Below are 26,507 nucleotides of genomic sequence, written 5' to 3' on the forward strand. Positions count from 1 at the left end.
CAATCACAACCAACTTCTGATTAGATATGACAATAGTAGCCCACTAAACAAAGGCAAAGGAGTGGTTCTGCTAGCAAGTTGGTGATATCAGCTCGCATAACAAGGTAAATGTTGACAAATGATAAGCGCTTACCTGTCATAACTCCATCGACTGTATGACATGCTCCTGTTGCTGCTGACTCCTTCCATGACTTCTACGAGGTGTTGCTAAATAGGGTTCAACGTGACACGAAAATAAAACCTGGGTTTAGATGCCACGCCGATATTTCTCAACAGTTCTAGCATTTACTCCTCGAACGAATGGGAGTTGAGATGTGGTGCACATCGATTCAGGGACTCACTTTCTATAGGCTATACCATTTGGAATGTGAAGGGAAAAAATCAGTGCCCGCAAATTGACAAGCTTGTCAATAATTTGACGAGTGCATGGGTTGCTCCATTGGTTGCGCGCACGCAGCCATGTATTTAGATGAAATACATCATCGCGTAATTTCACATCACAACGAGCAAAAACATCACATTTTATGAAAATATGTATAATCTCCACCCTCTGTAACAGTGTCCCCCAGATTGTAACGCCCGTTGGTCTCATCTGTTGATGATGTTGGAAAGGTGTAGCATTGTAATTTGATTTATTAAATCCATTTGTTGGCATGCCATTTATACCATCATTATTTAATTATTAATGGATAGTATTGAACTCTATCTCCTTGGGCAGGATTGATAGCCTACACATGCTTACATATTCATGTTTTTTGTCTGGTTGCACTGTGAATGATAGATCATTTTCAGGCATATACAAGTGGACAGAGCTACCTGTTGTTGTTTCTTGGCCTTGTATACCTATGTATTCTGGGGAGACATACCTTTTGTAAAACTGTCTTTGCTTCAGAAAATCAACATTGACCAAAAGCAATGCCTCAATAACACAGAGAAATCACTGCTTCTGTACGTACACACACACACACACACACACACACACACACACACACACACACACACACACACACACACACACACACACACACACACACACACACACACACACACACACACACACTGTTCTAGCAAAATCAAATATATTTATTAACACTGATTGACAACATAAACCAATTACAGAAAGCATGGGTTTAATCTTTTTGGGTCTGGAGGTGTTTGGCACATAGGCTTATTATTGCCTTTAATACAACCTGTTGACCCTGAATCCCTTAAACTCTCCTTGACAGCTCAGAGGGGGAGAGAGAGAGATGTGATGAATGCCTGACAGCCAATGTCCCTTAGGATTGGCCTTGAAGGTCGCTAAGCAAAGGCATTGAAAAAGCAGATTGACAGTTGAGAATTCGTAGCAGTCATATAGTTCAAACTAGAACATAATTATACTGAACAAAAATATAAATGCAACATGCAACAATTTCAAAGATTTTACTGAGTTACAGTTCATATAAGGAAATCATTCAATTGAAATAAATTCATTAGGCCTTAATCTATGTATTTCACATAAATGGGCAGCCAATCAGAATTCGTTTTTCCCCACAAAAGGGCTTTATTACAGGCAGACATTCTCCTCAACATTTCTAACAGCACAGCAGGATTGAAAGAGAGTGTGCGGATGAATAAAGGGTCCCTCATTATGAGGTACATTGAAAGTTCACACAAAAATCTGTGTCAGTGACAAGAATGTGGAAAACACATATAATGGTCATCAGATTTTCTAAAGCAGCTGGTTTGGATACCTGCCTTCCGGACTGCGACTTTGAGCCAAATGCAAAGGGAGCTCTTTCATTGGGACATTGAGAGGGATTCGCCTAGGAAGTGTGGATGAGTGGGCACCCTCCCTCCCTTTCTCCTGCCAAACCCCAGTGTCAATGGATAGACGCTATGAGGGGGTGGCGGTGGACCTTGGCAGTCTCAATAGGGGTCCCTCAGAGGCATGGTGAATCCGACCCAAGCTAATAGAAAAGGGGTTGACTCCCTGACAACTGGGACAGGCAGCTCAGATAAACCGTGAGAGTTTGGGGATGTGCAGTAGCCCACTGAGTCATGACTTTAAAAAACACGAGCCAGCTGGGAAATTGTGTCCCAGTGAACAGTTGAGATTATACAATGCCATGTAACGATTATACAATGTCTTGTAAGCTTTCCAAATAAATCTCCCACTCCCTCCAGAGAAACTCAGCATGACTGCTGATTGATGATGGTGCTGGCGAACGAGGAACAGAATTCCCTTTGATTTAATTAGGTGATTTGCAGTAATAAAGGGTGCCATTGAAATCCTTGTCCTTATTAGTGCCCACATTTTTGGCTTTTGAATACAGTAGAGTGAGTCAGCAAAACACAGGTGGAGGATATGAAACCAAGTGGTAACCAAGGGGATGCAGAAATCCATTAAGAGAGTCACTCAAACATAAAATACCTACAACAACATGATATTTGTGTATTTTGTTGGCAGTTGATGTGTGGTCTTTCATTACTATTCAATTCTGAGTTTTCAAGTTTCAACCATGTTAAAAGACAAGGAATATCCTCCACCATCATCACTGATATGTCCAATCGACAGTTTTATGACTTTAAGAGGCACTGCACTACCCAACATATATCCTATCTCAGCTCCTTCTAGTGTAGACAGTGAGAGAGAACAAATTAAGGAACAGTAGAGAGGGAGAGAGATGACGTGCAATAAGGTAATAGTGGTAAGTTCATCTCTCTCTAAAAAAGCTCTGAAGAAACCACAAAGCTCATATGTATGAGATGACTACCACCAAGCTTAAACTCTCAGTGAAAGGATGGTAATATCCTGGTATTTTAACAGAGATGGAATAATGAAAATTCATTACAGCACGTAAGGGAATTGTGCCCTCCCAACACTTACTATTTTCTCTGTATCCCATTCCCTTAATCTGAAATGAGAAACTGTAGTATAGTTATGCTCCGACCCTCTAACCTTTCATTTGTGGTGGAGATGATAATCCCTGCAGAAGATAGTAGCTGGACACCACTGAGCACATACACAACTGTCAGTGTCACACCTTCCGATGATCCCTATGAATGTGTGTGCATAAGCACAGTGCTAGCAGTTGTGTGTCCATGTAGGAGAGATGCAGCATAGGTCACTGTGTGTTCATCTCTTCAATGGAACCCCTGAGGGAAAAACAGACTGTAATGTCCGTGATACTTCGGTGAGAAGAACTGGAGTTATTCACCCAGAATTGCTGCATTGTCAGAGATCTCTACTCCTCTTCCTACTTCAGTATTGCACCCTCAGAGCCCTGTATATCCTCTTCTCTGAGTACATTACCTGTGTGCCTCTGACTGGAGTATAAATGTGGTTGAGAGAAGCTAGGTGGATGTAGTATACTGTACAGTAGTATGCATCAGGAGGATCCATCTCTCTGTGCATCCATAGCTGCTCTGTATCAAAGTAACAAGGATACTGTAGTATGGTCTCACTTCCTTCCCTCTGTGTATTTTGATCAAAAGCCTGCAGTTGATTGGAGGTCTATAGCCAACTGAGACATATCTCCAGACACAGTCTTTAATGCATTATTTATCTGAGAATTAAGGGGGAAATGTCTCGTGAGCCCAACTGCTGCCATGGTGCCTGGTCAAAGCCTTGCTTTCATTTCTGCCAGCAGAAATCTAGTTGATGGAAATAATGTCCTCTTCGTGACTTTTTAGGAGCCATTACAGATCAAACCTAACTCCACAAATATCACCGGAGCTTATATCTGAGAAATGATTTGACAGTGGTGGGGTACAGAGGCCCAGCAGTGACAAATTTGTGCCCCCTGTGTCTTTCTAGGTACAGAAGCCCTGGCCTGCAGTGACAAAACTGTCTCTGACTTGTGTAGTGACAGTAGATTGCTACAGCTGTAATGAATGAGTCCAAGCATAATGTGATTGGATTGCCAAAGCCATCTGTTCCCCAGTCAATACAATTATTTAGATAATGTAGAACCAGTCAAAGGACTTACTACTACAGCTCATCTTGATTTCCAGTAGCCTACACAGTAGACGTTCAGAGGCTATGTATTCAGACTCATGCACCACATCGCGTAAGGATTTCTCCAGTAAACAGCCGTAGCAGTCAATGATACATTGTACGGTTATTTGCTGACAAAGCCAGGTAGAATGGTAATAGCATTTAAATGACTGTGCTTGACTTGAGTGCACTACACACGGTATTGTTTCCAGCCCAGCAACACCATGCAGATGACTCAGAGTCAAGGCCACTGAGAACACACAGCCAATAGTAGGAATTATCTTCAAGGGTTCTTTTCAAACCAAAACTCACAGTGATCCTCTGTTGATTTATGAGACATTTGTGCAGGGTGCTATGGCAACCATGGCCCTGTCCTGCTATCTCCACTCCAGAGTTGTGTTCTACAGTCTGGAGATGGCCAATCAGATGTGAAGAACTGAAGTGCTGCCTGGCGTCTGACCCCATATTTCTGCTGTGATGATGGATATGACTGGAATAACATGACCATCAGCCAGAGGTGAGCCACACGGGTACACTTACCCTCCATACAAGAACACATTTGTTCCTGTAAGACAGATGAGTTACATCGCTAATAAGACAGACGTCTTCACACAGACAGTTCAGAGGTGGTGTTAATGTTGGAATGTTATTAGTGAAGACAGTGGTCCATCCTCATTATGACAACAGGTGTTCAGTGGGTATAAAATAATGGAATCTTCTCATCTTATTCCTCTTTGATTGATACATCCATTTTCTCAAAGCAAAAATCTCAAAACAATATCTGTCAACACAACTGTTATTGTTCCACCTCACTTCACAATACAAGGTCAACAAAATATGAAGTTCACCAAATACAGGACTTCTCAAAAACAACAAAAACAAAATGAATATTCTCTATATAGTTGGCTGAATGACAGATTTTATTATAGCACCAGAAGCTATACATGGGGCAAGGGGCATGGACGTGAAAAGAAAAAAATATGTGAATTGAATGTACTGTACATAAAGTTTGCCAAAAGAGAGGAGGTGGTACTTACAGACTCCACCATTGAGCAGAACACATGAATCTGTGACCCAAACCTTGACCTAGAGAACAGTGAAGAGAAGAGTGAACGGCCTACCCACAATCCACCCTGCTAGTAGGTCAGGTGGGCTGAGTGGAGGCGCTCAACCAACACATTGGTTGACATTTGCAGTATAGGCATTGGGCAAGGTAGTGGGGAATGGTCAAGGAAAATGTGTCACCAACACCAAGAACTCTTGGAAGATTTGTCCAAATGAGAACTAATCAAATCAAATCAAAACCACAAGAGGAGGAAAGGTCCTGGACCACAGGTTGATCAAGAACCAATGTAGGCCTACAGTCTTCTTCAGTTCAAAACCAGCTAAGGGAATTATACATTCCTCTTTACATATACACACAGCTGAGCTGTGAGAGCATATTCACTTACAAACATATAAAAATACTTGTCAACTAGTTTGATAAGAAAATAATGTATAAAAGTATAAAGTAAAAACATTTAATCAAGTCCATCAAATAATCACTTTCATGTTTCTTTTTGTCTTATATTACATGATGATATAACAACACTACAATAGTTCATTGGTTTCTATTAAGCAGAAATACAGATCATATTGAAAAGGATGACAAGACAACAGAATGTGTGAATTGTCTTGATGTTAACTTTAAAGGTGAGAGGTCAATGATGGCAATGATGTAACCTCCATGTGACTGTGGGAGTCATGGAAACAGCTCCATCCTGGCCCAGAGTCACATCAATAACCTTGGAGAGAACATGAACACATCTCCAAGAATAATTGAAGGCGGTGTGTAACAAACAACCATGTCATTGAAATGAAGTTACAGTTTGTTTATGAGTGAGCTTCAACAGCTCAATACCTCGGTCTACTTTAAGTAATAACTACGTTCCAAAAGAGAGCCAAATAGATGGTACAAAAATCAATGTTCAAACTGAAAGGGATTGATTTTAAAAGATATGTCAGAGAGGAGCATTTCTGAAACTGGTCTGCTATTAACATCATCATTATCAGTGAGGTACATAAATACTACCCATGGTCTCTTCTGCACTGCTTGTCAAAGATTAAAAATATAAAGAGTTTAAAATGTTTAATTCTGATTAGGCCAACCTGACTCTGAGATAGTCAACAACAACAGGTAAGAGTCAGAGAAGAGTTGTACAACTAAATAAATAAAACAGGTTTGATATCATGTTATTAGAAGCCTAAAGTCAATGACCCTTACAATGCAAATACAGTAAACATTCCATATTTGGCCAGTGAGATGAGTGCAGAATCCATAGACATAGAAATGGATCCGCTGACCACGCTGGAAAGTTATGTTGTCATAATAACTTTAGGGCTATCTAGGTTTATACTGTACAGAGTACATACTTGTATACATGTTATGTTCATAGAAGTCAAACCAAACTCATCAACCTTACACGCTGTACTGTGGCGATTTAATAAGTCATTAGAAATGCGCTTTCAAAATCACAACAAATTTCACTTATGTACAGTAGCGGATTAGCACATGGAAGTAAAAACGGATATGGCATGACATACACAAAGCTTCATAAGATCATCTCTCTATTCTCATGAGAAACTGGTAACTAAAACCTCTCATTGACATTCTGCATATATATATATCTCATTCAATCTCGCCAAAAAGTACAAATGTCACTGCAAGGCAAGAAAAAGTCCTTCAGAATACAAAAAATGATATTGTTTAGCTGATTTAAGAGGCAATGTTTAGTGTTAGGACTTTCTCATATGAATTTGATTATTGTTGAAGGTCAAGAGGAGTTTAACATTTGGCGTTGTCAGTTTCTTCTAGAAGTGAAGTCTGGGGGCGAGGGGGGGGGCAGCAGTTCCTGGTAGCTACCACAGGAACCTCTGTTGAAGTCATGCACGTGGAGAAGGCAGCGCTCAGTCATCCATACAGGATGTCATGTCAGGCAGGAGGCGGGGACTGGTGACAGCAGCTGGGTGACTGACAGTGATAAGGCCCACTCAGACGATCACACAATGGCAGCCACTCTTGTCCTTTTCTTTCCGCGTGGGTTCTGGCGAGGGCGGGCATTCCTGTTCCTGGAATTTCCTGTGAGGAGAAAGTGCATTATTACGTTATGAGTAAGCAGAGATAGGATTCTAACAAAATAATCTGACTCATTCAAGCAACAATGGTTTTGTTCTGGCTTTGACTGTAGATGAGATCACATCCTGTAGTTGTCTTCATAGAAATGGCATTCCTTTACTTCTACAGATATATCATTGACATTAGGGCATTCTCACATATGAAATTCAGTACCCTGGTTCAGTTTTCTGGAGCGTTTGTGAGAATTCCACAGAATACATTTTGATTTCACAAGACCTGAAAATAACAGTTTCAGGGTGCAATTAGCAAGACACACATTCTACATCATTGTTTTCCAACCCTGGTCCTCCAGTACCCCCAACAGTACACATGTTTATTGTAACCCTGGAAAGCACACCTGATTTAACTTGTTAACTAATCATCAAGCCCTCAATGAGTTGAATGAGGTGTGTTTGTCCAGGGCTACAATGAAACTGTGTAATATTGGGGGTACTGGAGGACCAGGGTTGGGAACCACTGTTGTACATGACGTTAGCAAGCTAGCTTGTTCACATGGGCAAAAAAGTTCCACGCGTCTCGCACTGCCACGTCAATACTTGGTACTCTAGTCCTAGATCTTGAACCCGCTACTCACGCAGGACCAGGATTCGTTTCAGCTAGGGTTCGTTTATGTTTAAACACGCTTTTGTCACACCCTGATCTGTTGCACCTGTCCTTGTGATTGTCTCCACCCCTTCCAGGTGTCGCTTATTTTCCCTGGTGTATTTATCCCTGTGTTTCCTGTCTCTCTGTGCCAGTTCGTCTTGTATGTCTTTCAAGTCAACCAGCATGTTTTCCCGTACTCCTGCTTCTATTCTCTTTTTGCTAATCCTCCTGCCTGTTTTCTGGACTCTGTACCCACCTGCCTGACCATTCTGCCTGCCCTGACCTCGAGCCTGCCTGCCACTCTGTACCTCCTGGACTCTGAACTGGTTTTGACCTTTTGCCTGTCCACGACCATTCTCTTGCCTTCTCCTTTTGGATTATTAATAAATATCAAAGACTCAAACCATCTGCCTCCCGTGTCTGCATCTGGGTCTCGCCTTGTGCCATTACAGCTTTATAGCTCAGATCAGGGTACCACATGGTCCAGGGTCCAGATCATAAGGGGATATGTGAAAGTGCCCTTAGTGACATCCCATGTGGAAGTATTGCATAAAGCACCTTTCAAATGTACTTGAGAAAGACAGACTAGTGCCAGTGAAGGAACAAAAGTTGGAACTACTTCTTTCCCTCAACCCATTGCCACTGTATTCAGGGAGGTATAGTGGGGTTGTGGTGCCACCCACCTGATTACTCTAACCAACTCTACAGTCAGTAATGAATCCACCCACCTGACTACTCTAACCAACTCTACAGTCAGTAATGAATCCACCCACCTGATTACTCTAACCAACTCTACAGTCAGTAATGAATCCACCCACCTCATTACTCTAACCAACTCTACAGTCAGTAATGAATCCACCCACCTGACTACTCTAACCAACTCTACAGTCAGTAATGAATCCACCCACCTGACTACTCTAACCAACTCTACAGTCAGTAATGAATCCACCCACCTGATTACTCTAACCAACTCTACAGTCAGTAATGAATCCACCCACCTGATTACTCTAACCAACTCTACAGTCAGTAATGAATCCACCCACCTGATTACTCTAACCAACTCTACAGTCAGTAATGAATCCACCCACCTGATTACTCTAACCAACTCTACAGTCAGTAATGAATCCACCCACCTGATTACTCTAACCAACTCTACAGTCAGTAATGAATCCACCCACCTGATTACTCTAACCAACTCTACAGTCAGTAATGAATCCACCCACCTGATTACTCTAACCAACTCTACAGTCAGTAATGAATCCACCCACCTGACTACTCTAACCAACTCTACAGTCAGTAATGAATCCACCCACCTGATTACTCTAACCAACTCTACAGTCAGTAATGAATCCACCCACTTAATTACTCTAACCAACTCTACAGTCAGTAATGAATCCACCCACCTGATTACTCTAACCAACTCTGCAGTCAGTAATGAATCCACCCACCTGATTACTCTAACCAACTCTAAAGTCAGTAATGAATACACCCACCTGATTACTCTAACCAACTCTACAGTCAGTAATGAATCCACCCACCTGATTACTCTAACCAACTCTACAGTCAGTAATGAATCCACCCACTTAATTACTCTAACCAACTCTACAGTCAGTAATGAATCCACCCACCTGATTACTCTAACCAACTCTACAGTCAGTAATGAATCCACCCACCTGATTACTCTAACCAACTCTAAAGTCAGTAATGAATCCACCCACCTGATTACTCTAACCAACTCTACAGTCAGTAATGAATCCACCCATCTGACTACTCTAACCAACTCTACAGTCAGTAATGAATCCACCCACCTGATTACTCTAACCAACTCTACAGTCAGTAATGAATCCACCCACCTGATTACTCTAACCAACTCTACAGTCAGTAATGAATCCACCCACCTGATTACTCTAACCAACTTTACAGTCAGTAATGAATCCACCCACCTGATTACTCTAACCAACTCTACAGTCAGTAATGAATCCACCCACCTGACTACTCTAACCAACTCTACAGTCAGTAATGAATCCACCCACCTGACTACTCTAACCAACTCTACAGTCAGTAATGAATCCACCCACCTGATTACTCTAACCAACTCTACAGTCAGTAATGAATCCACCCACCTGACTACTCTAACCAACTCTACAGTCAGTAATGAATCCACCCACCTGATTACTCTAACCAACTCTACAGTCAGTAATGAATCCACCCACCTGATTACTCTAACCAACTCTACAGTCAGTAATGAATCCACCCACCTGATTACTCTAACCAACTCTACAGTCAGTAATGAATCCACCCACCTGATTACTCTAACCAACTCTACAGTCAGTAATGAATCCACCCACCTGACTACTCTAACCAACTCTACAGTCAGTAATGAATCCACCCACCTGACTACTCTAACCAACTCTACAGTCAGTAATGAATCCACCCACCTGACTACTCTAACCAACTCTACAGTCAGTAATGAATCCACCCACCTGATTACTCTAACCAACTCTACAGTCAGTAATGAATCCACCCACCTGATTACTCTAACCAACTCTACAGTCAGTAATGAATCCACCCACCTGATTACTCTAACCAGCTCGTGGAAAGCCTGGTCTACATTCATACGGATTTTGGCTGAGGCCTCCATATACGTCACCTTGAGTTGTCTGGCCAGCTGCTGGCCCTCCTCCTGGGTCACCTGAAGGGATGAAACAGGGATAGATCTTAGATAAATAGCAAGTGCTCTTTTGCATCACCCTGTGCCCTAGCTGGGTGAAGATTTCACTTTAGGACCAATTGAACGGTTTCAAATGATCAAACTCTGCCCACCAGGCGATGCAAAACAAAAGCACCCATACATTTTATCACACAGTCGCAGAGAGAGCAAGAACCACCCTGTAACACATGACCATTGATAAAGCACAAGAATCAGGAAACTAGTGACATCTGCTGGTGAGGTTGAGAAACACATGGGTCAGAGGGTTCACATCCAAGAGTTAATTTTTTTAATTGAGTCTTTATTTAACTAGGCAAGTCAGTTAAGAACAAATTCTTATTTTCAATGACGGCCTAGGAACAGTGGGTTAACTGCCTTGTTCAGGGGGAGAAAGACAGATTTGTACCTTGTCAGCTCAGGGATTTGAACGTGTAACCTTTCAGTTGCTAGTCCAACACTCTAACCACTTGGCTACGCTGCCGCCCCAGTGCTGCCGCCCCAGCATAGCTTAGTGTGGGTCATTAAGAAATATGTAAACAATACAGCAAATGTATCACATTACATTTTACATTCAAATAGCACCTGATTTCTATGTGCTTAGCTAGAATACTGTTGCTTCCTGTCCATCTTAAACTATTACGACAAGATTAGAGACCAGGGCCCGTATACACAAAGTGTCTCTGTGTAGGAGTGCAGATCTAGGATCCGTTTTGCCTTTTAGTTCATAATAAATAAGATTTTATGGACAGATCCTAGATTAGCACTCCTACTCTAAGACACTTTGTGGATACGGGCCCAGACCTCATTGCAAAATCATATATTCTACTGTCCTAAAACAGCTGAACCCATTGAGTTGCCTGTAATGGGTAGAATTGAATCATACTCCTCAACCAATTTGTTAAATCCCACATTTAGACTAATTAATTTGGATGAATCATATTGAGTTATCAATTCTAACAGAGGCCCCACATTATATTCAGCTAATAAAAATAATTATAACAGTAATTGATGTGATAAATGCATTTACATTTGATCAGATGAGAGAATGTGTTTTATTCCAGCAGATGACAGTGTGGAATCATGTGGGAAAGTGAACTGCAGCTGAATGCCAATAAAGGCCACAGAATGAGCCCTCTCCTTTTCATACCCTCCTCCCTCCCTCCTCTTTTCCTCTGTCCCACAATGTTTTTGTTGGTCATATTTTCTTTCTCTCTTTTTCTCACTCCCTCTTTGTCTACCCAAATAGCTCCCGCCACCACTATCCATTTTCACATTTAAAAATATAAATAAGAAATTACACATTTTTAAAGATTGTTGCTTTATATTTACTTTCCTCACATCACCCTAACATGTATGTGTATTTGAGCTGTAGGCCTCTGGGCCATTAGGAGGACTGCTACTCACCTGTCTCTGAAGCTCCAGGTCTGCTTTATTGCCTACAAGGATCATGGGAAATTCATCCCGGTCTTTGACTCTGAGGATCTGTCTTTGAAATTTGTAGATTTCTTCAAAGCTGTGAAACATAAAGCACACAACATCACTCGATGCCCCCAGTAAAGCTCAGACATAAAGATAAAGCTAAGATAAAGCTGGTGCCTCTGTGGACCTCCCAGGAATGTTGTCTCACAGCCACAAAAATGAACCCCCTGCCCTCCCTTCCCCCACGGCACCCAGGCAGATGGGATTGGCGTCTCTATCAAAATCAAATAAAATCTTATTTGTCACATACACATGGTTAGCAGATGTTAATGCGAGTGTAGCGAAATGCTTGCGCTTCTAGTTCCGACAGTGCAGTAATATCTAACAAGTAATCTAACTATTCCCCAACAACAACCTAATACACACAAATCTAAAGGGGTGAATGAGAATATGTACATATAAGTATATGGATGAGCGATGGCCGAGCGGCATAGGCAAGGAGCGATAGATGGTATAAATACAGTATACACATGTGGTATGAGTAATGTAAGATATGTAAACATTATTTAGAGTGGCATTATTGAGAGTGGAATTGTATAAAGTGACTAGTGATCCATTTATTATAGTGGCCAGTGATTGGGTCTCAAAGTAGGCAGCAGCCTCTCTGATTTAGTGATTGCTGTTTAACAGTCTGATGGCCTTGAGATAGAAGCTGTTTTTGAGTCTCTCGGTCCCAGCTTTGATGCACCTGTACTGACCTCAAGTTTCTTCAGCCTCCTGAGGTTGAAGAGGCACTGTTGTGCCTTCTTCACGACACTGTATGTGTGGGTGGACCATCTCAGTTTGTCTGTGATGTGTACGCCTAGGAATTTAAAACCTTCCACCTTCTCCACTGCTGTCCCGTCGATGTGGATAGGGGGGTGCTCCCTCTGCTGTTTCCTGAAGCCACAATCATCTCCTTTGTTTTGTTGACGTTGACTGAGAGGTTGTTTCCTGACACCACCTCCTCCCTGTAGGCTGTCTCGTCGTTGTTGGTAATCAAGCCCACTACTGTTGTGTCGTCTGCAAACTTGATGATTGAGTTGGAGGGGTGCATGGCCACGCAGTCGTGGGTGAACAGGGAGTACAGGAGGGGGCTGAGCACGCACCCTTGTGGGGCCCCAGTGTTGAGGGTTAGCGAAATGGAGATGTTGTTTCCTACCTTCACCACCTGGGGTCAGCCCATCAAAGTCCAGGACCCAATTGCACAGGGCAGTGTTGAGACCCAGGGCCTCCAGCTTGATGATGAGCTTGGAGGGTATTATGGTGTTGAATGCTGAGCTGTAGTCAATGAACAGCATTCTTACATAGGTATTCCCTTTGTCCAGATGGGATAGGGCAGTGTGCAGTGTGATGTCGATTGCATCATCTGTGGACCTGTTGGGGCAGTATGCAAACTGAAGTGGGTCTAGAGCGGCCGGTAATGTGGAGGTGATATGATCCTTTACTAGGTCTCTCAAAGCACTTCATGATGACAGAAGTGAGTGCTACGGGGCGGTAGTCATTTAGTTCAGTTATCTTTGCCTTCTTTGGTACAGGAACAATGGTAGCCATCTTGAAGCATGTGGGGACAACAGACTGGAATAGGGAGCGATTGAATATGTCCATAAACACACCAGCCAGCTGGTCTACGCATGCTCTGAGGACGAGGCTAGGGATGCCGTCTGGGCGAGCAGCCCTGCGAGGGTTAACACGTTTAAATGTTTTACTCACGTCAGCCATGGAGAAGAAGGGGGGCACAGTCCTTGTTAGCGGACGACAACGGTGGCACTGTATTATCCCCAAAGCGGGCAAAGAAGGTGTTTAGTTTGTCTGGAAGCGTGACATCGGTGTCCGTGACGTGGCTGGTTTTCTTTTTGTAGTCTGTGATTTCCTGTAGACCCTGCCACATACGTCTCGTGTCTGAGCCGTTGAATTGCGACTCCACCTTGTCCCTGTACTGGCATTTCGCTTGTTTGATTGCCTTGCAGAGGGAATAACTACACTGTTTATATTCAGTCATATTCCCAGACCTCTTTCCATGGTTAAATGTGGTGGATCGCGCTTTCAGTTGTGTGCGAATGCATCCACGGTTTCTGGTTATGGTAGGTTTTAATAGTCACAGCAGGTACAACATCTCCAATGCACTTCTTTATAAACGCACTCACCGAGTCAGCGTATAGGTCGATGTTGTTCTCTGAGGCTGACCGGAACATATTCCAGTCCGTGTGATCGAAACAATCTTGAAGCGTGGCTTCTGATTGGTCGGACCAGCATTGAATGGTTCTAGTCACTGGTACATCCTGTTTGAGCTTCTGCCTATAGGACGGTAGGAGCAAGATGGCATCGTGGTTGGATTTGCCGAAGGGAGGGCGGGGGAGGTCTTTGTATGCATCACGGAAGTTAGAGTAGCAGTGGTCGAGGGTCTTGCCCATGCGTGTAGTGCAATCAATATGCTGGTAAAATTTAGGTAGCCTTGTTCTCAAATTTGCTTTGTTAAAATCCCCAGCTACAATAAATGCAGCCTCAGGATATATGGTTTCCAGTTTGCATATAGTCCAGTGAAGTTCCTTGGTGGCCGTCTTGGTGTCTGCTTGAGGGGGAATGTACACAGCTGTGACTATAACTGACGAGAATTCTCTTAGTTGGTAAAATGGCCTGCAATTGATTGTAAGGAATTCTAGGTCGGGTGAGCAGAATGACTTGAGTTCCTGTATGTTCTTATGATTACACCATGAGACATTAATCATGAAGCATACACCCCCGCCCTTCCTCTTCCCAGTCAGGGGTTTATCTCTGTCGGTGTGATGCATGGAGAAGCCCAGTGGCTGAACCGATTCCCATAACATATGCAGAGAGAGCCATGTTTCCGTGAAACAGGGAATGTTACAATCTCTGACGTCTCTCTGGAAGGCAACCCTTGCTTGAATTTCGTCTACCTTGTTGTCAAGAGACTGGACATTGGCGAGTAGTATACTCAGGAGCGGTGGGCGATGTGCACGTCTACGAAGTCTGACTAGATGAAAACTTTGTCTGCCCCTTCTGCGGCGCCGTTGTTTTGGGTCGACTACTGGAATTAGATCCATTGTCCTGGGTGGTGGTCGTATTCCTGGTCGTAATGTTGGTAAGTTGACGTATCGGCTGTATGTAGTAAGACTTAAGATTTCCTGGGGTAACAATGTGAGAAATAATACATAAAAAAGACAAAATACTGCATAGTTTCCTAAGAACTCTAAGTGAGTCGGCGCCATCATTTGTGAATCAGACAGGGTGGGTGAAGGGTGAAGGGTGAAGGGTACTCCAGAGCAGACAGAGAAGTCAATGAACTCCTGTGGTACTGCATGCCTCAATGTTCCAGAAATGTTTCCATGAGCATTGCAGTAAAGCCTTGGTGAACTTGTGAGCAGCCTCAGTACAGGCTTGCCTGCTTTCCATTGACCAGGGAGGGGTAGCCCTAAGCAGGTCTGTCCCTTTAACCAGAGCTTTGCTCCCCGTTGACTTGAAAGGCTTTTAGTGTAATACAAATATCATGCTAACTGTTTGAACCAAACAGCATACATAAAAATATCCCCCAGAGAGAAAGGGAAACAGAATGTAACCACAAACCCAGGAGTGCATTCTAGTGAATGGCCGCCGGCGGGCAGCTTAACGAGCACATAGTAAATCTGGAGAGCCTTGACTCACGTAAACGGAGGAAGGAAAGACTGTTTACAGCATACACACAGGGAGAGAGGGGACTCTGGGGTGGGTTGAGACACGTCACCATCACATTGCTGTACAGGGACCAGAGGGGTGACAAGGGCCCAAAGACTGCCCACCACAGCACTACAGGACAGCACATATAGAGGGGATGCATTCATTCTTATGCAGGTGATTTAATGCAGGGTTTTTACACAAAAAACCAGCCTTTGTAAAGAGGTGGATGTTGAAAGAGAGGTATATGAGAGAGGAAGAAGAGGAGAAAAAAAGAGAATGACAACACAGGTTGGCGAGAACGGAAGTGTGGGAGAACAAGAGAGCGTGAGTGAGAGAGATGTATGTGTTTAGCATGAGAGGAGAGAGAGAAGCAGGCAGACAGAGGGAGAAAAAAGATAGAGAGAGAAGCGCAGACCAAGATAGGCACAGATAGAGAGACGCGCAGAGAGAGAGTGAGAGAGAGAAAAGCGCAAACAGAGATTGGTGCAGACAGAGAGAGGCACAGACAGATAGAGAGGCAGCGTGGGGGCGACACGTGACTGGGTTGTCACTCACCTTCCTCTGTCAGTGACTGAGAAGACAAGCAGGAAGCCCTCCCCTGTCCTCATGTATTGTTCTCTCATGGCTCCAAACTCTTCCTGTCCGGCCGTGTCCAGGACTAACAAACACAGGGACAGACACGTTAGACACACACACACAGTAGCACCTCTCCTGAAAAAGGTGCTGTACAAAACTAAACCCTCCAATAAGAACAGTAATCTCCTGTGAAGGCTGGAATTTCTCAATGAACATTATGTTGTGGTCAGATTTCTCCTGTTTGTTTACAGGCTGAGGGTCTATACTTACTGTCAAGCCGGGCCGCCCTCTCGTCAATGACACACTGCTTCGTATACGAGTCTTCAATCGTGGGATCATAGTCAGTGACAAAGTAGGACTGGAGAGAGAAAGAGGGAGAGAGAAAGAGGGAGAGTGAACATGGTGTACAGTAAGGACTGAGGGGACATACAGCAGAGAAGGCATTGAGATAAACATCCGGCTTTGGCTCAGTCTTCTAGAGAGTAAACACTCCATCCACTTGTGTTGTTGAGTAACTCGTTGACCTCGACACTACTATGCAGCATGCAGGAGGTAAACACATAATCCTGACCCGTGTGTTGTGAAAGCCAGGGTAAATACGGACTCACATAACATAACCACTCCACTGTTTCTGAGGGCGACAGGAAAACGAGGTCATCTGGAGTGTTCATGACCAAAACACTGGTAATGTTACTGGCAGTTCTGTCGCCACTATTCCAACAATGACACTAATTAGCCATCTTCCAGAGGCTGGTAATGAAGCAGTGACTGGGACTGCCTGTCTGTCTCCAATGTGAGCAGGATGCTCTGAGTAGGTAGAGACGGGGCTTGAAGCTGTGCATTTTATTACATTTTCTCTGCATGTTTTGTAGGCCTCTCCTGTGGGACTAGTTAAGTGACAGCTGAGAACGACATACAAAGCATGTCCTATATCAGAGTGGAACACAGTGCACTGGCTCCATGTGGACAGGAGGGGTGGACTCACCGCTGAGCATAACATTATGTCACTACAGGTAAAAAAAACCCATTTACATTCGAGTCATTTAGCAGACGCTCTTATCTAGAGAAACTTACAGGAGCAATTAGGGTTAAGCGCCTTGCTCAAGGGCACATCAACAGATTTTTCACCTAGTCGGCTCAGGGATTCGAACGACAGACCTTTCGGTTACTGGCCCAACAGTCTTAACCGCTAGGTTACCATGAATAAAACAGTCTAAGTGTGTTTCAATGCATGAATCATCTTTCCATTTTCCTTTTAAACAAATGATTGTGCAGGAGTGGATCTAATCTGGTAGTGGATTAAATCAGTGTATGTGTATTGATTCATGGCCACCTGTTTGACTGTTAAAATATGCATTGTCTTTTTCAGTTAATCCACCGACGCAGATGGAAATATACTGCCTTCTCTCCCTCAATATACCCCTCTTTCTTACTACCTACTCCACACACTCTCCAACTCTCTCACACTTGCATTATTTCATACAAATTCCCTTTTCTCTCCATATTTCTCTGTTGCACATATAAGCGCGCCCCTTCCCATACTATCTGTCTCTCCCTCACCTGACCTCGTTCCTTCTCTCTCCCCATGCCTCTCCCTTTCTCCCCATGCCTCTCTCCCCTTGCCTCTCCCTCTCTCCCCATGCCTCTCCCTCTCTCCCCATGCCTCTCCCTATGCCTCTCTCCCCATGCCTCTCCCTCTCTCCCCATGCATCTCCGTCTCTCCCCATGCCTCTCTCCCCATGCCTCTCCCTCTCTCCCCATGCCTCTCCCTTTCTGCCCATAACTCTCTCCCCATGCCTCTCCTTCTCTCCCCATGCCGCTCCCTCTCTCCCTCTCTCCCCATGCATCTCCCTCTCTCCCCATGCCTCTCTCCCCATGCCTCTCCCTCTCTCCCCATGCCTCTCCCTTTCTGCCCATGCCTCTCTCCCCATGCCTCTCCTTCTCTCCCCATGCCGCTCCCTCTCTCCCTCTCTCCCCATGCCTCTCCCTCTCTCCCCATGCCTCTCCCTTTCTGCCCATGCCTCTCTCCCCATGCCTCTCCTTCTCTCCCCATGCCTCTCCCTCTCTCCCCATGCCTCTCTCCCCATGCCTCTCCCTCTCTCCCCATGCCTCTCCTTCTCTCCCCATGCCTCTCCCTCTCTCCCCATGCATCTCCCTCTCTCCCCATGCCTCTCTCCCCATGCCTCTCCCTTTCTCCCCATGCCTCTCTCCCCATGCCTCTCCCTCTCTCCCCATGCCTCTCCCTTTCTCCCCATGCCTCTCTCCCCATGCCTCTCCCTCTCTCCCCATGCCTCTCCCTTTCTCCCCATGCCTCTCTCCCCATGCCTCTCCCTTTCTCCCCATGCCTCTCTCCCCATGCCTCTCCCTCTCTCCCCATGCCTTTCTCCCCATGCCTCTCCCTCTCTCCCCATGCCTCTCCCTCTCTCCCCATGCCTCTCCCTTTCTCCCCATGCCTCTCTCCCCATGCCTCTCTCCCCATGCCTCTCCCTCTCTCCCCATGCCTCTCCATTTCTCCCCATGCCTTTCTCCCCATGCCTCTCCCTCTCTCCCCATGCCTCTCCCTCTCTCCCCATGCCTCTCTCCCCATGCCTCTCCATCTCTCCCCATGCATCTCCCTTTCTCCCCATGCCTCTCTCCCCATGCCTCTCCCTCTCCCCCCATGCCTCTCTCCCCATGCCTCTCCCTCTCTCCCCATGCCTTTCCCTTTCTCCCCATGCCTCTCTCCCCATGCCTCTCTCCCCATGCCTCTCCCTCTCTCCCCATGTCTCTCCCTTTCTCCCCATGCCTCTCTCCCCATGCCTCTCCCTCTCTCCCCATGCCTCTCTCCCCATGCCTCTCCCTCTCTCCCCATGCCTCTCCCTATGCCTCTCTCCCCATGCCTCTCCCTCTCTCCCCATGCATCTCCCTCTCTCCCCATGCCTCTCTCCCCATGCCTCTCCCTCTCTCCCCATGCCTCTCCCTTTCTGCCCATGCCTCTCCTTCTCTCCCCATGCCTCTCCCTCTCTCCCCATGCCTCTCCCTCTCCCCATGCCTCTCCCTTTCTGCCCATGCCTCTCTCCCCATGCCTCTCCTTCTCTCCCCATGCCTCTCCTTCTCTCCCCATGCCTCTCCCTTTCTCCCCATGCCTCTCTCCCCATGCCTCTCCCTCTCTCCCCATGCCTCTCCCTCTCTCCCCATGCCTCTCCCTCTCTCCCCATGCCTCTCCCTCTCTCCCCATGCCTCTCCTCTCTCCCCATGCCTCTCCCTTTCTCCCATGCCTCTCTCCCCATGCCTCTCCCTCTCTCCCCATGCCTCTCCCTTTCTCCCCATGCCTCTCCCTTTCTCCCCATGCCTCTCCCTTTCTCCCCATGCCTCTCTCCCCATGCCTCTCCCTCTCTCCCCATGCCTCTCTCCCCATGCCTCTCCCTCTCCCCATGCCTCTCCCTATGCCTCTCTCCCCATGCCTCTCCCTCTCTCCCCATGCATCTCCCTCTCTCCCCATGCCTCTCTCCCCATGCCTCTCCCTCTCTCCCCATGCCTCTCCCTTTCTGCCCATGCCTCTCTCCCCATGCCTCTCTCCCCATGCCTCTCCCTCTCTCCCCATGCCTCTCCCTTTCTGCCCATGCCTCTCTCCCCATGCCTCTCCTTCTCTCCCCATGCCGCTCCCTCTCTCCCCTCTCTCCCCATGCCTCTCCCCATGCCTCTCCCTTTCTGCCCATGCCTCTCTCCCCATGCCTCTCCTTCTCTCCCCATGCCTCTCCCTCTCTCCCCATGCCTCTCCCTCTCTCCCCATGCCTCTCCTTCTCTCCCCATGCCTCTCCTTCTCTCCCCATGCCTCTCCTTCTCTCCCCATGCCTCTCCCTTTCTCCCCATGCCTCTCTCCCCATGCCTCTCCCTCTCTCCCCATGCCTCTCCCTTTCTCCCCATGCCTCTCTCCCCATGCCTCTCCCTTTCTCCCCATGCCTCTCTCCCCATGCCTCTCCCTCTCTCCCCATGCCTCTCCCTTTCTCCCCATGCCTTTCTCCCCATGCCTCTCCCTCTCTCCCCATGCCTCTCCCTCTCTCCCCATGCCTCTCCCTTTCTCCCCATGCCTCTCTCCCCATGCCTCTCCCTCTCTCCCCATGCCTCTCCCTTTCTCCCCATGCCTTTCTCCCCATGCCTCTCCCTCTCTCCCCATGCCTCTCCCTCTCTCCCCATGCCTCTCTCCCCATTCCTCTCCATCTCTCCCCATGCCTCTCCCCATGCATCTCCCTTTCTCCCCATGCCTCTCTCCCCATGCCTCTCCCTCTCCCCCATGCCTCTCTCCCCATGCCTCTCCCTCTCTCCCCATGCCTCTCCCCATGCCTCTCTCCCCATGCCTTTCCCTTTCTCCCCATGCCTCTCTCCCCATGCCTCTCTCCCCATGCCTCTCTCCCCATGCCTCTCCCTTTCTCCCCATGCCTCTCCCTCTCTCCCCATGCCTCTCCCTTTCTCCCCATGCCTCTCTCCCCATGCCTCTCCCTCTCTCCCCATGCCTCTCTCCCCATGCCTCTCCCTCTCTCCCCATGCCTCTCCCTCTCTCCCCATGCCTCTCTCTCCATGCCTCTCCATCTCTCCCCATGCCTCTCCCCATGCATCTCCCTCTCTCCCCATGCCTCTCCCTCTCTCCCCATGCCTCTCCCTTTCTGCCCATGCCTCTCTCCCCATGCCTCTCCTTTTCTCCCCATGCCTTTCCCTCTCTCCCATGCCTCTCCCTCTCTCCCCATGCCTCTCCCTTTCTGCCCATGCCTCTCTCCCCATGCCTCTCCTTCTCTCCCCATGCCTCTCCCTCTCTCCCCATGCCTCTCCCATGCCTCTCCCTCTCTCCCCATGCCTCTCTCCCCATGCCTCTCCTTCTCTCCCCATGCATCTCCCTCTCTCCCCATGCCTCTCTCCCCATGCTTCTCCCCATGCCTCTCCCTTTCTCCCCATGCCTCTCTCCCCATGCCTCTCCCTCTCTCCCCATGCCTCTCCCCATGCCTCTCCCTTTCTCCCCATGCCTCTCTCCCCATGCCTCTCCCTCTCTCCCCATGCCTCTCCCTTTCTCCCCATGCCTCTCCCTTTCTCCCCATGCCTCTCCCTCTCTCCCCATGCCTCTCCCTTTCTCCCCATGCCTCTCTCCCCATGCCTCCCCTCTCTCCCCATGCCTCTCTCCCCATGCCTCTCCCTTTCTTCCCCATGCCTCTCTCCCCATGCTCTCCCCTCTCCCCATGCCTCTCCCTACATGCCCTCCCCCTCCCCATGCCTCTCCCTTTCTCCCCATGCCTCTCTCCCCATGCCTCTCCCTTTCTCCCCATGCCTCTCTCCCCATGCCTCTCCCTCTCTCCCCATGCCTCTCCCTTTCTCCCCATGCCTCTCCCTCTCTCCCCATGCCTCTCCCTCTCTCCCCATGCCTCTCTCCCCATGCCTCTCCATCTCTCCCCATGCCTCTCCCCATGCCTCTCCATCTCTCCCCATGCATCTCCCTTTCTCCCCATGCCTCTCTCCCCATGCCTCTCCCTCACCCCCATGCCTCTCTCCCCATGCCTCTCCCTCTCTCCCCATGCCTCTCCCCATGCCTCTCCCTCTCTCCCCATGCCTCTCCCTCTCTCCCCATGCCTCTCCCTCTCTCCCTATTCCTCTCTGTATGCGCTGCATGCATGCCGACATCACGTCCACTTGGCACTGTTCAATAATTCATCAGCGGTCCTGCATATGTATGCAGCCTGCTCTGCTGCTCCACTGCACTGCACTACACTGCACTACTACACGACACTGCTGACCATGTGCCTGCAGAGAGAGAGAGAGAGAGAGAGAGAGAGAGAGAGAGAGAGAGAGAGAGAGAGAGAGAGAGAGAGAGAGAAGAGTCTACCTACTGCTCACACTCTCTCATTTCTAACCTCCAGAACTTGAGGTTCATGCTCTCTAGTCTCCACAGCTTCAGCTATAACATCAGAGTCCCTCTCTCTCTCAGTCTCCAAGAGCTCTACTCTCAGTGAGCCTGTTAACCAGCAGAGACTGACTGTTGCTCTGCCGCTCTCTCCGTGCTGGTTCCCCTGATTGATGAGGCTGCAGTACAGTGAAGTGCAGGCTGAGAGAGAGAGAGAGAGAGAGAAATAGAGAGAGAAAGAGAGAAAGAGAGAAAGAGAAAGAGAAAGTGAAAGAGAGAGAGAGAGAGAGAGAGAGTGTATATCCAGAAACAGCCCTGGCTGTGTCCAGTACTATATGCGATGGATCCTCATATGGCTCATTGGGTACATCACCATTAGCTCCATATTCAACACAGGATGACTCCCACTGTGGGGTGGCTGACTAACTGGGACAACACAACCACAACAGCCTCCCAGGGTGGGAAGGAGCTTAGCTCACTGTTCTTCCCAGCACCATTCAGTCTTCACTGTATGTACAATTGTGTTTGTGCTATCATGCCAACTCCTTGTCACTCCTTGTCATGCTTGGTTTAACAAGGACAGCAATTGAGTTGGCAAGAGCACAAACAGATCTGGGACCAGGCTACTGAACTTCTATTGTGCAGCCTCACACCACCGTCTCCATGACAACACTGGACAGCCATCACTGCACAGACAGCTGATCCTGTCCAGAGTCCAGACTGACTAGTCGCTCAATCTGCAGGGGGTCTAAAGTCTGGTCTGCTTGTACCCCCCCCCCCCACACACACCTAGCCACCGACCCCCCCCCCCACACCTAGCCACCGACCCCCCCACACCTAGCCACCGACCCCCCCACACCTAGCCACCGACCCCCCCCCCCCCACACACACACCTAGCCACCGACCCCCCCCCACACCTAGCCACCGACCCCCCCCACCCCCCACACACACCTAGCCACCGACCCCCCCCCCCCACACCTAGCCACCGACCCCCCCCACACACCTAGCCACCGACCCCCCCACACAGTGGACTCTCTTTGCACAGTGTCCTGACCTTCAGTCGCCCCGTAACACAGATGCCAGTGGGAACTGGAAAAAAACACTCCCTGTTCAAACACTCCTGAAATGCAAATATTCTCCTCTCAAGTGAATTAACCAATTGCTGCAATGGTAGCTGAGCCTTTTTCATAGAATTACATTTCATTTGAATTAAAAGCAGCTCTGCAGCAGTAACTTGGAGAGCAGCTGAGGTTAAATCCCTCTTTAACAAAACAGAGTGCTCCTGTAGTCTGACAGAGTTCAGCCAACCTTTCCATAAATTACCTCTGTTCCTGTGTGCACCAATTAGACAGCCTTAGACACACATCCATATGAGCACCAGTGTGTGTGTGTGTGTGTGTGTGTGTGTGTGTGTGTGTGTGTGTGTGTGTGTATTGTGTAGAGCAGAGTATAGAGCATGGTGTAGAGTAAAGTAGAGAGTGGAGCAGTATAGAGCAGAGTACAGAGTAGAGTATAGGGTGTAGAGTATAGAGTAGAGCAGAGTATAGAGCAGAGTATAAAGTAGAGCAGAGTATAGAGCAGAGTATAAAGTAGAGCAGAGTATAGAGTAGAGTATAAAGTAGTGCAGAGTATAGAGTAGAGTATAAAGTAGAGCAGAGTATAGAGCAGAGTATAAAGTAGTGCAGAGTATAGAGCAGAGTATAAAGTAGAGCAGAGTATAGGGCGGAGTATAAAGTACTGCAGAGTATAGAGCAGAGTATAAAGTAGAGCAGAGTATAGAGTAGAGTATAGAGTAGTGCAGAGTATAGAGTAGAGTATAAAGTAGTGCAGAGTATAGAGTAGAGTATAGAGTAGTGCAGAGTATAGAGTAGAGTATAAAGTAGTGCAGAGTATAGAGCAGAGTATAAAGTAGAACAGAGTATAGAGCAGAGTATAAAGTAGAGCAGAGTATAGGGCGGAGTATAAAGTACTGCAGAGTATAGAGCAGAGTATAGAGCAGTGCAGAGTATACAGCAGAGTATAGGGAGAGTATAGAGTATTGAGTAGAACAGAGTATAGAGTAGAGCAGAGTATAGAGTAGAACATAGCATAAAGTATATAGTAGAGTATAGAGTAAAGCGGTGTATAGAGTAGAACAGAGTATAGAGTAGAACATAGTATAGAGTATATAGTAGAGTATAGAGGTGTATAGAGTAGAACATAGAACATATAGCAGGGTATAGAGCAGAACAGAGTATAGAGTAGAGTATAGAGCAGAGTACAGAGTAGAGCAGAGTATAGAGCAGAGCATAACATTTTATTTGATTTGTGTATATAGTAGAGTATAGAGTATATAGTAGAGTATAGAGTAGAGCGGTGTATAATGTAGAGTAGAGTATAAAGCAGAACATAGTATAGAGTAGAGTATAGAGCAGAGTATAGAGTAGAGCAGAGTATAGAGCAGAGTATAACATTTGATTTAATTTGAGTATATAGTAGAGTATAGAGTAGAGTATAGAGTATATACAGTTGAAGTCGGACGTTTAAACTCAGTTTTTCACAATCCCTGACATTTAATCCTAGTAAAACGTCCCTGTCTTATGTCAGTTAGGATCACCACTTTATTTTAAGAATGTGAAATGTCAGAATAATAGTAGAGAATTATTTATTTCAGCTTTTATTTCTTTCATCACATTCCCAGTGGGTCAGACGTTTACATACACTCAATTAGTATTTCGTAGCATTGCCTTTAAATTCTTTAACTTGGGTAAAACATTTGGGTAGCCTTCCACAAGCTTCCCACAATAAATTGGGAGAATTTTGGCCCATTCCTCCTGACAGAGCTGGTGTAACTGATTCAGGTTTGAAGGCCTCCTTGCTCAAACACGTTTTTTTCAGTTCTGCCCACAAATGTTCTATAGGATTGAGGTCAGGGCTTTGTGATGCCCACTCCAATACCTTGACTTTGTTGTCCTTAAGCCATTTTGCCACAACTTTGGAAGTATGCTTGGGGTCATTGTCCATTTGGAAGACCCATTTGCAACCAAGCTTTAACTTCCTGACTGATGTTGCTTCAATATATCCACATAATTTTCCCCCCTCATGATGCCATCTATTTTGTGAAGTGCACCAGTCCCTCCTGCAGCAAAGCACCCCCACAACATGATGCTGCCACCCCCGTGCTTCATGGTTGGGATGGTGTTCTTCGGCTTGCAAGCCTCCCCCTTTTTCCTCCAAACATAACGATGGTCATTATGGCCAAAAAGTTATATTTTTGTTTCATCAGACCAGAGGACATTTCTCCAAAAAGTACAATCTTTGTCCCCATGTGCAGTTGCAAACCGTAGTCTGGCTTTTTTATGGCGGTTTTGGAGCAGGGGCTTCTTCCTTGCTGAGCGGCCTTTCAGGTTATGTCGATATAGGACTCGTTTTACTGTGGATATAGAAACTTTCTACATGTTTCCTCCAGCATCTTCACAAGGTCCTTTGCTGTTGTTCTGGGATTGATTTGCACTTTTCGCACCAAAGTACGTTTATCTCTAGGAGACAGAACACCTCTCCTTCCTTAGCAGTATGACAGCTGCGTGATCCTATGGTGTTTATACTTGCGTACTATTGTTTGTACAGATGAACGTGGTACCTTCAGGCGTTTGGAAATTGCTCCCAAGGATGTACCAGACTTGTGGAGGTCCACACATTTTTTTTCTGAGGTTTCGGCTGATTTCTTTTGATTTTTCCATGATGTCAAGCAAAGAGGCACTGAGTTTGAAGGTAGGCCTTGAAATACATCCACAGGTACACCTCCAATTGACTCAAAAGATGTCAATTAGCCTATCAGAAGCTTCTAAAGCCATGACATAATTTTCTGGAATTTTCCAAGCTGTTTAAAGGCACAGTCAACTTAGTGTATGTAAACTTCTGACCCACTGGAATTGTGATACAGTGAATTATAAGTGAAATAATCTGTCTGTAAACAATTGTTGGAAAAATGACTTGTGTCATGCACAAAGTAGATGTCCTAACCGACTTGCCAAAACTATAGTTTGTTAACAAGAAATTTGTGGAGTGGTTGAAAAACGAGTTTTAATGACTCCAACCTAAGTGTATGTAAATTTCCGACTTCAACTGCAGTAGAGTATAGAGTAGAGCGGTATATAGAGTAGAGTAGAGCAGAGTATAAAGTAGAGCAGAGTATAGAGTAGAGTATAGAGTAGAGCAGAGTATAGAGTATATAATAGAGTATAGAGTAGAGTGGTGTATAGAGTAGAGCATACAGTAGAGTATAGAGTAGAGCATAGAGTAGAGAGTAGAGTGGTGTATAGAGTAGAGCATACAGTAGAGTATAGAGTATAGGGGTGTATAGAGTAGAGTAGAGCAGAGTAGAGTATAGAGCAGAGAAGAGTATAGAGTAGAGCAGAGTATAGAGTATATAATAGAGTATAGAGTAGAGTGGTGTATAGAGTAGAGTATACAGTAGAGTATAGAGTATAGGGGTGTATAGAGT

The 26,507-nt window shown here is 46.4% G+C and overlaps 2 protein-coding genes across 4 annotated transcripts in view; both read right to left on the minus strand.

Moving 5' to 3' along the window:
* LOC115167083 (tubby protein-like) overlaps nt 1–397 on the minus strand; it is a 115,897-nt gene extending 115,500 nt beyond the window's left edge. For both annotated transcript variants that reach the window (XM_029721158.1, XM_029721155.1), the window contains exon 1: nt 134–397. In XM_029721158.1, coding sequence (XP_029577018.1) covers nt 134–189 — 56 coding nt within the window. In that variant the 5' untranslated portion in view covers nt 190–397. The remainder of the gene's footprint in view (nt 1–133) is intronic.
* Nucleotides 398–4,876: 4,479 nt separating this feature from the next.
* LOC115167085 (ras-related protein R-Ras2) overlaps nt 4,877–26,507 on the minus strand; it is a 50,542-nt gene continuing 28,911 nt past the window's right edge. Inside the window, exons 2-6 of one of the 2 annotated variants that reach the window (XM_029721164.1) lie at nt 16,429–16,516; nt 16,138–16,240; nt 11,854–11,962; nt 10,390–10,431; nt 4,877–7,097 (exon numbers count right to left, since the gene is read on the minus strand). In XM_029721164.1, coding sequence (XP_029577024.1) covers nt 6,951–7,097; nt 10,390–10,431; nt 11,854–11,962; nt 16,138–16,240; nt 16,429–16,516 — 489 coding nt within the window. In that variant the 3' untranslated portion in view covers nt 4,877–6,950. Of the gene's footprint in view, nt 7,098–10,312; nt 10,432–11,853; nt 11,963–16,137; nt 16,241–16,428; nt 16,517–26,507 lie in introns of both variants that reach the window. The other variant, XM_029721163.1, reaches the window with a different exon arrangement.

The sequence above is a fragment of the Salmo trutta genome, chromosome 29, assembly GCF_901001165.1.
Source record: "Salmo trutta chromosome 29, fSalTru1.1, whole genome shotgun sequence".
Classification (NCBI taxonomy): domain Eukaryota; kingdom Metazoa; phylum Chordata; class Actinopteri; order Salmoniformes; family Salmonidae; genus Salmo; species Salmo trutta.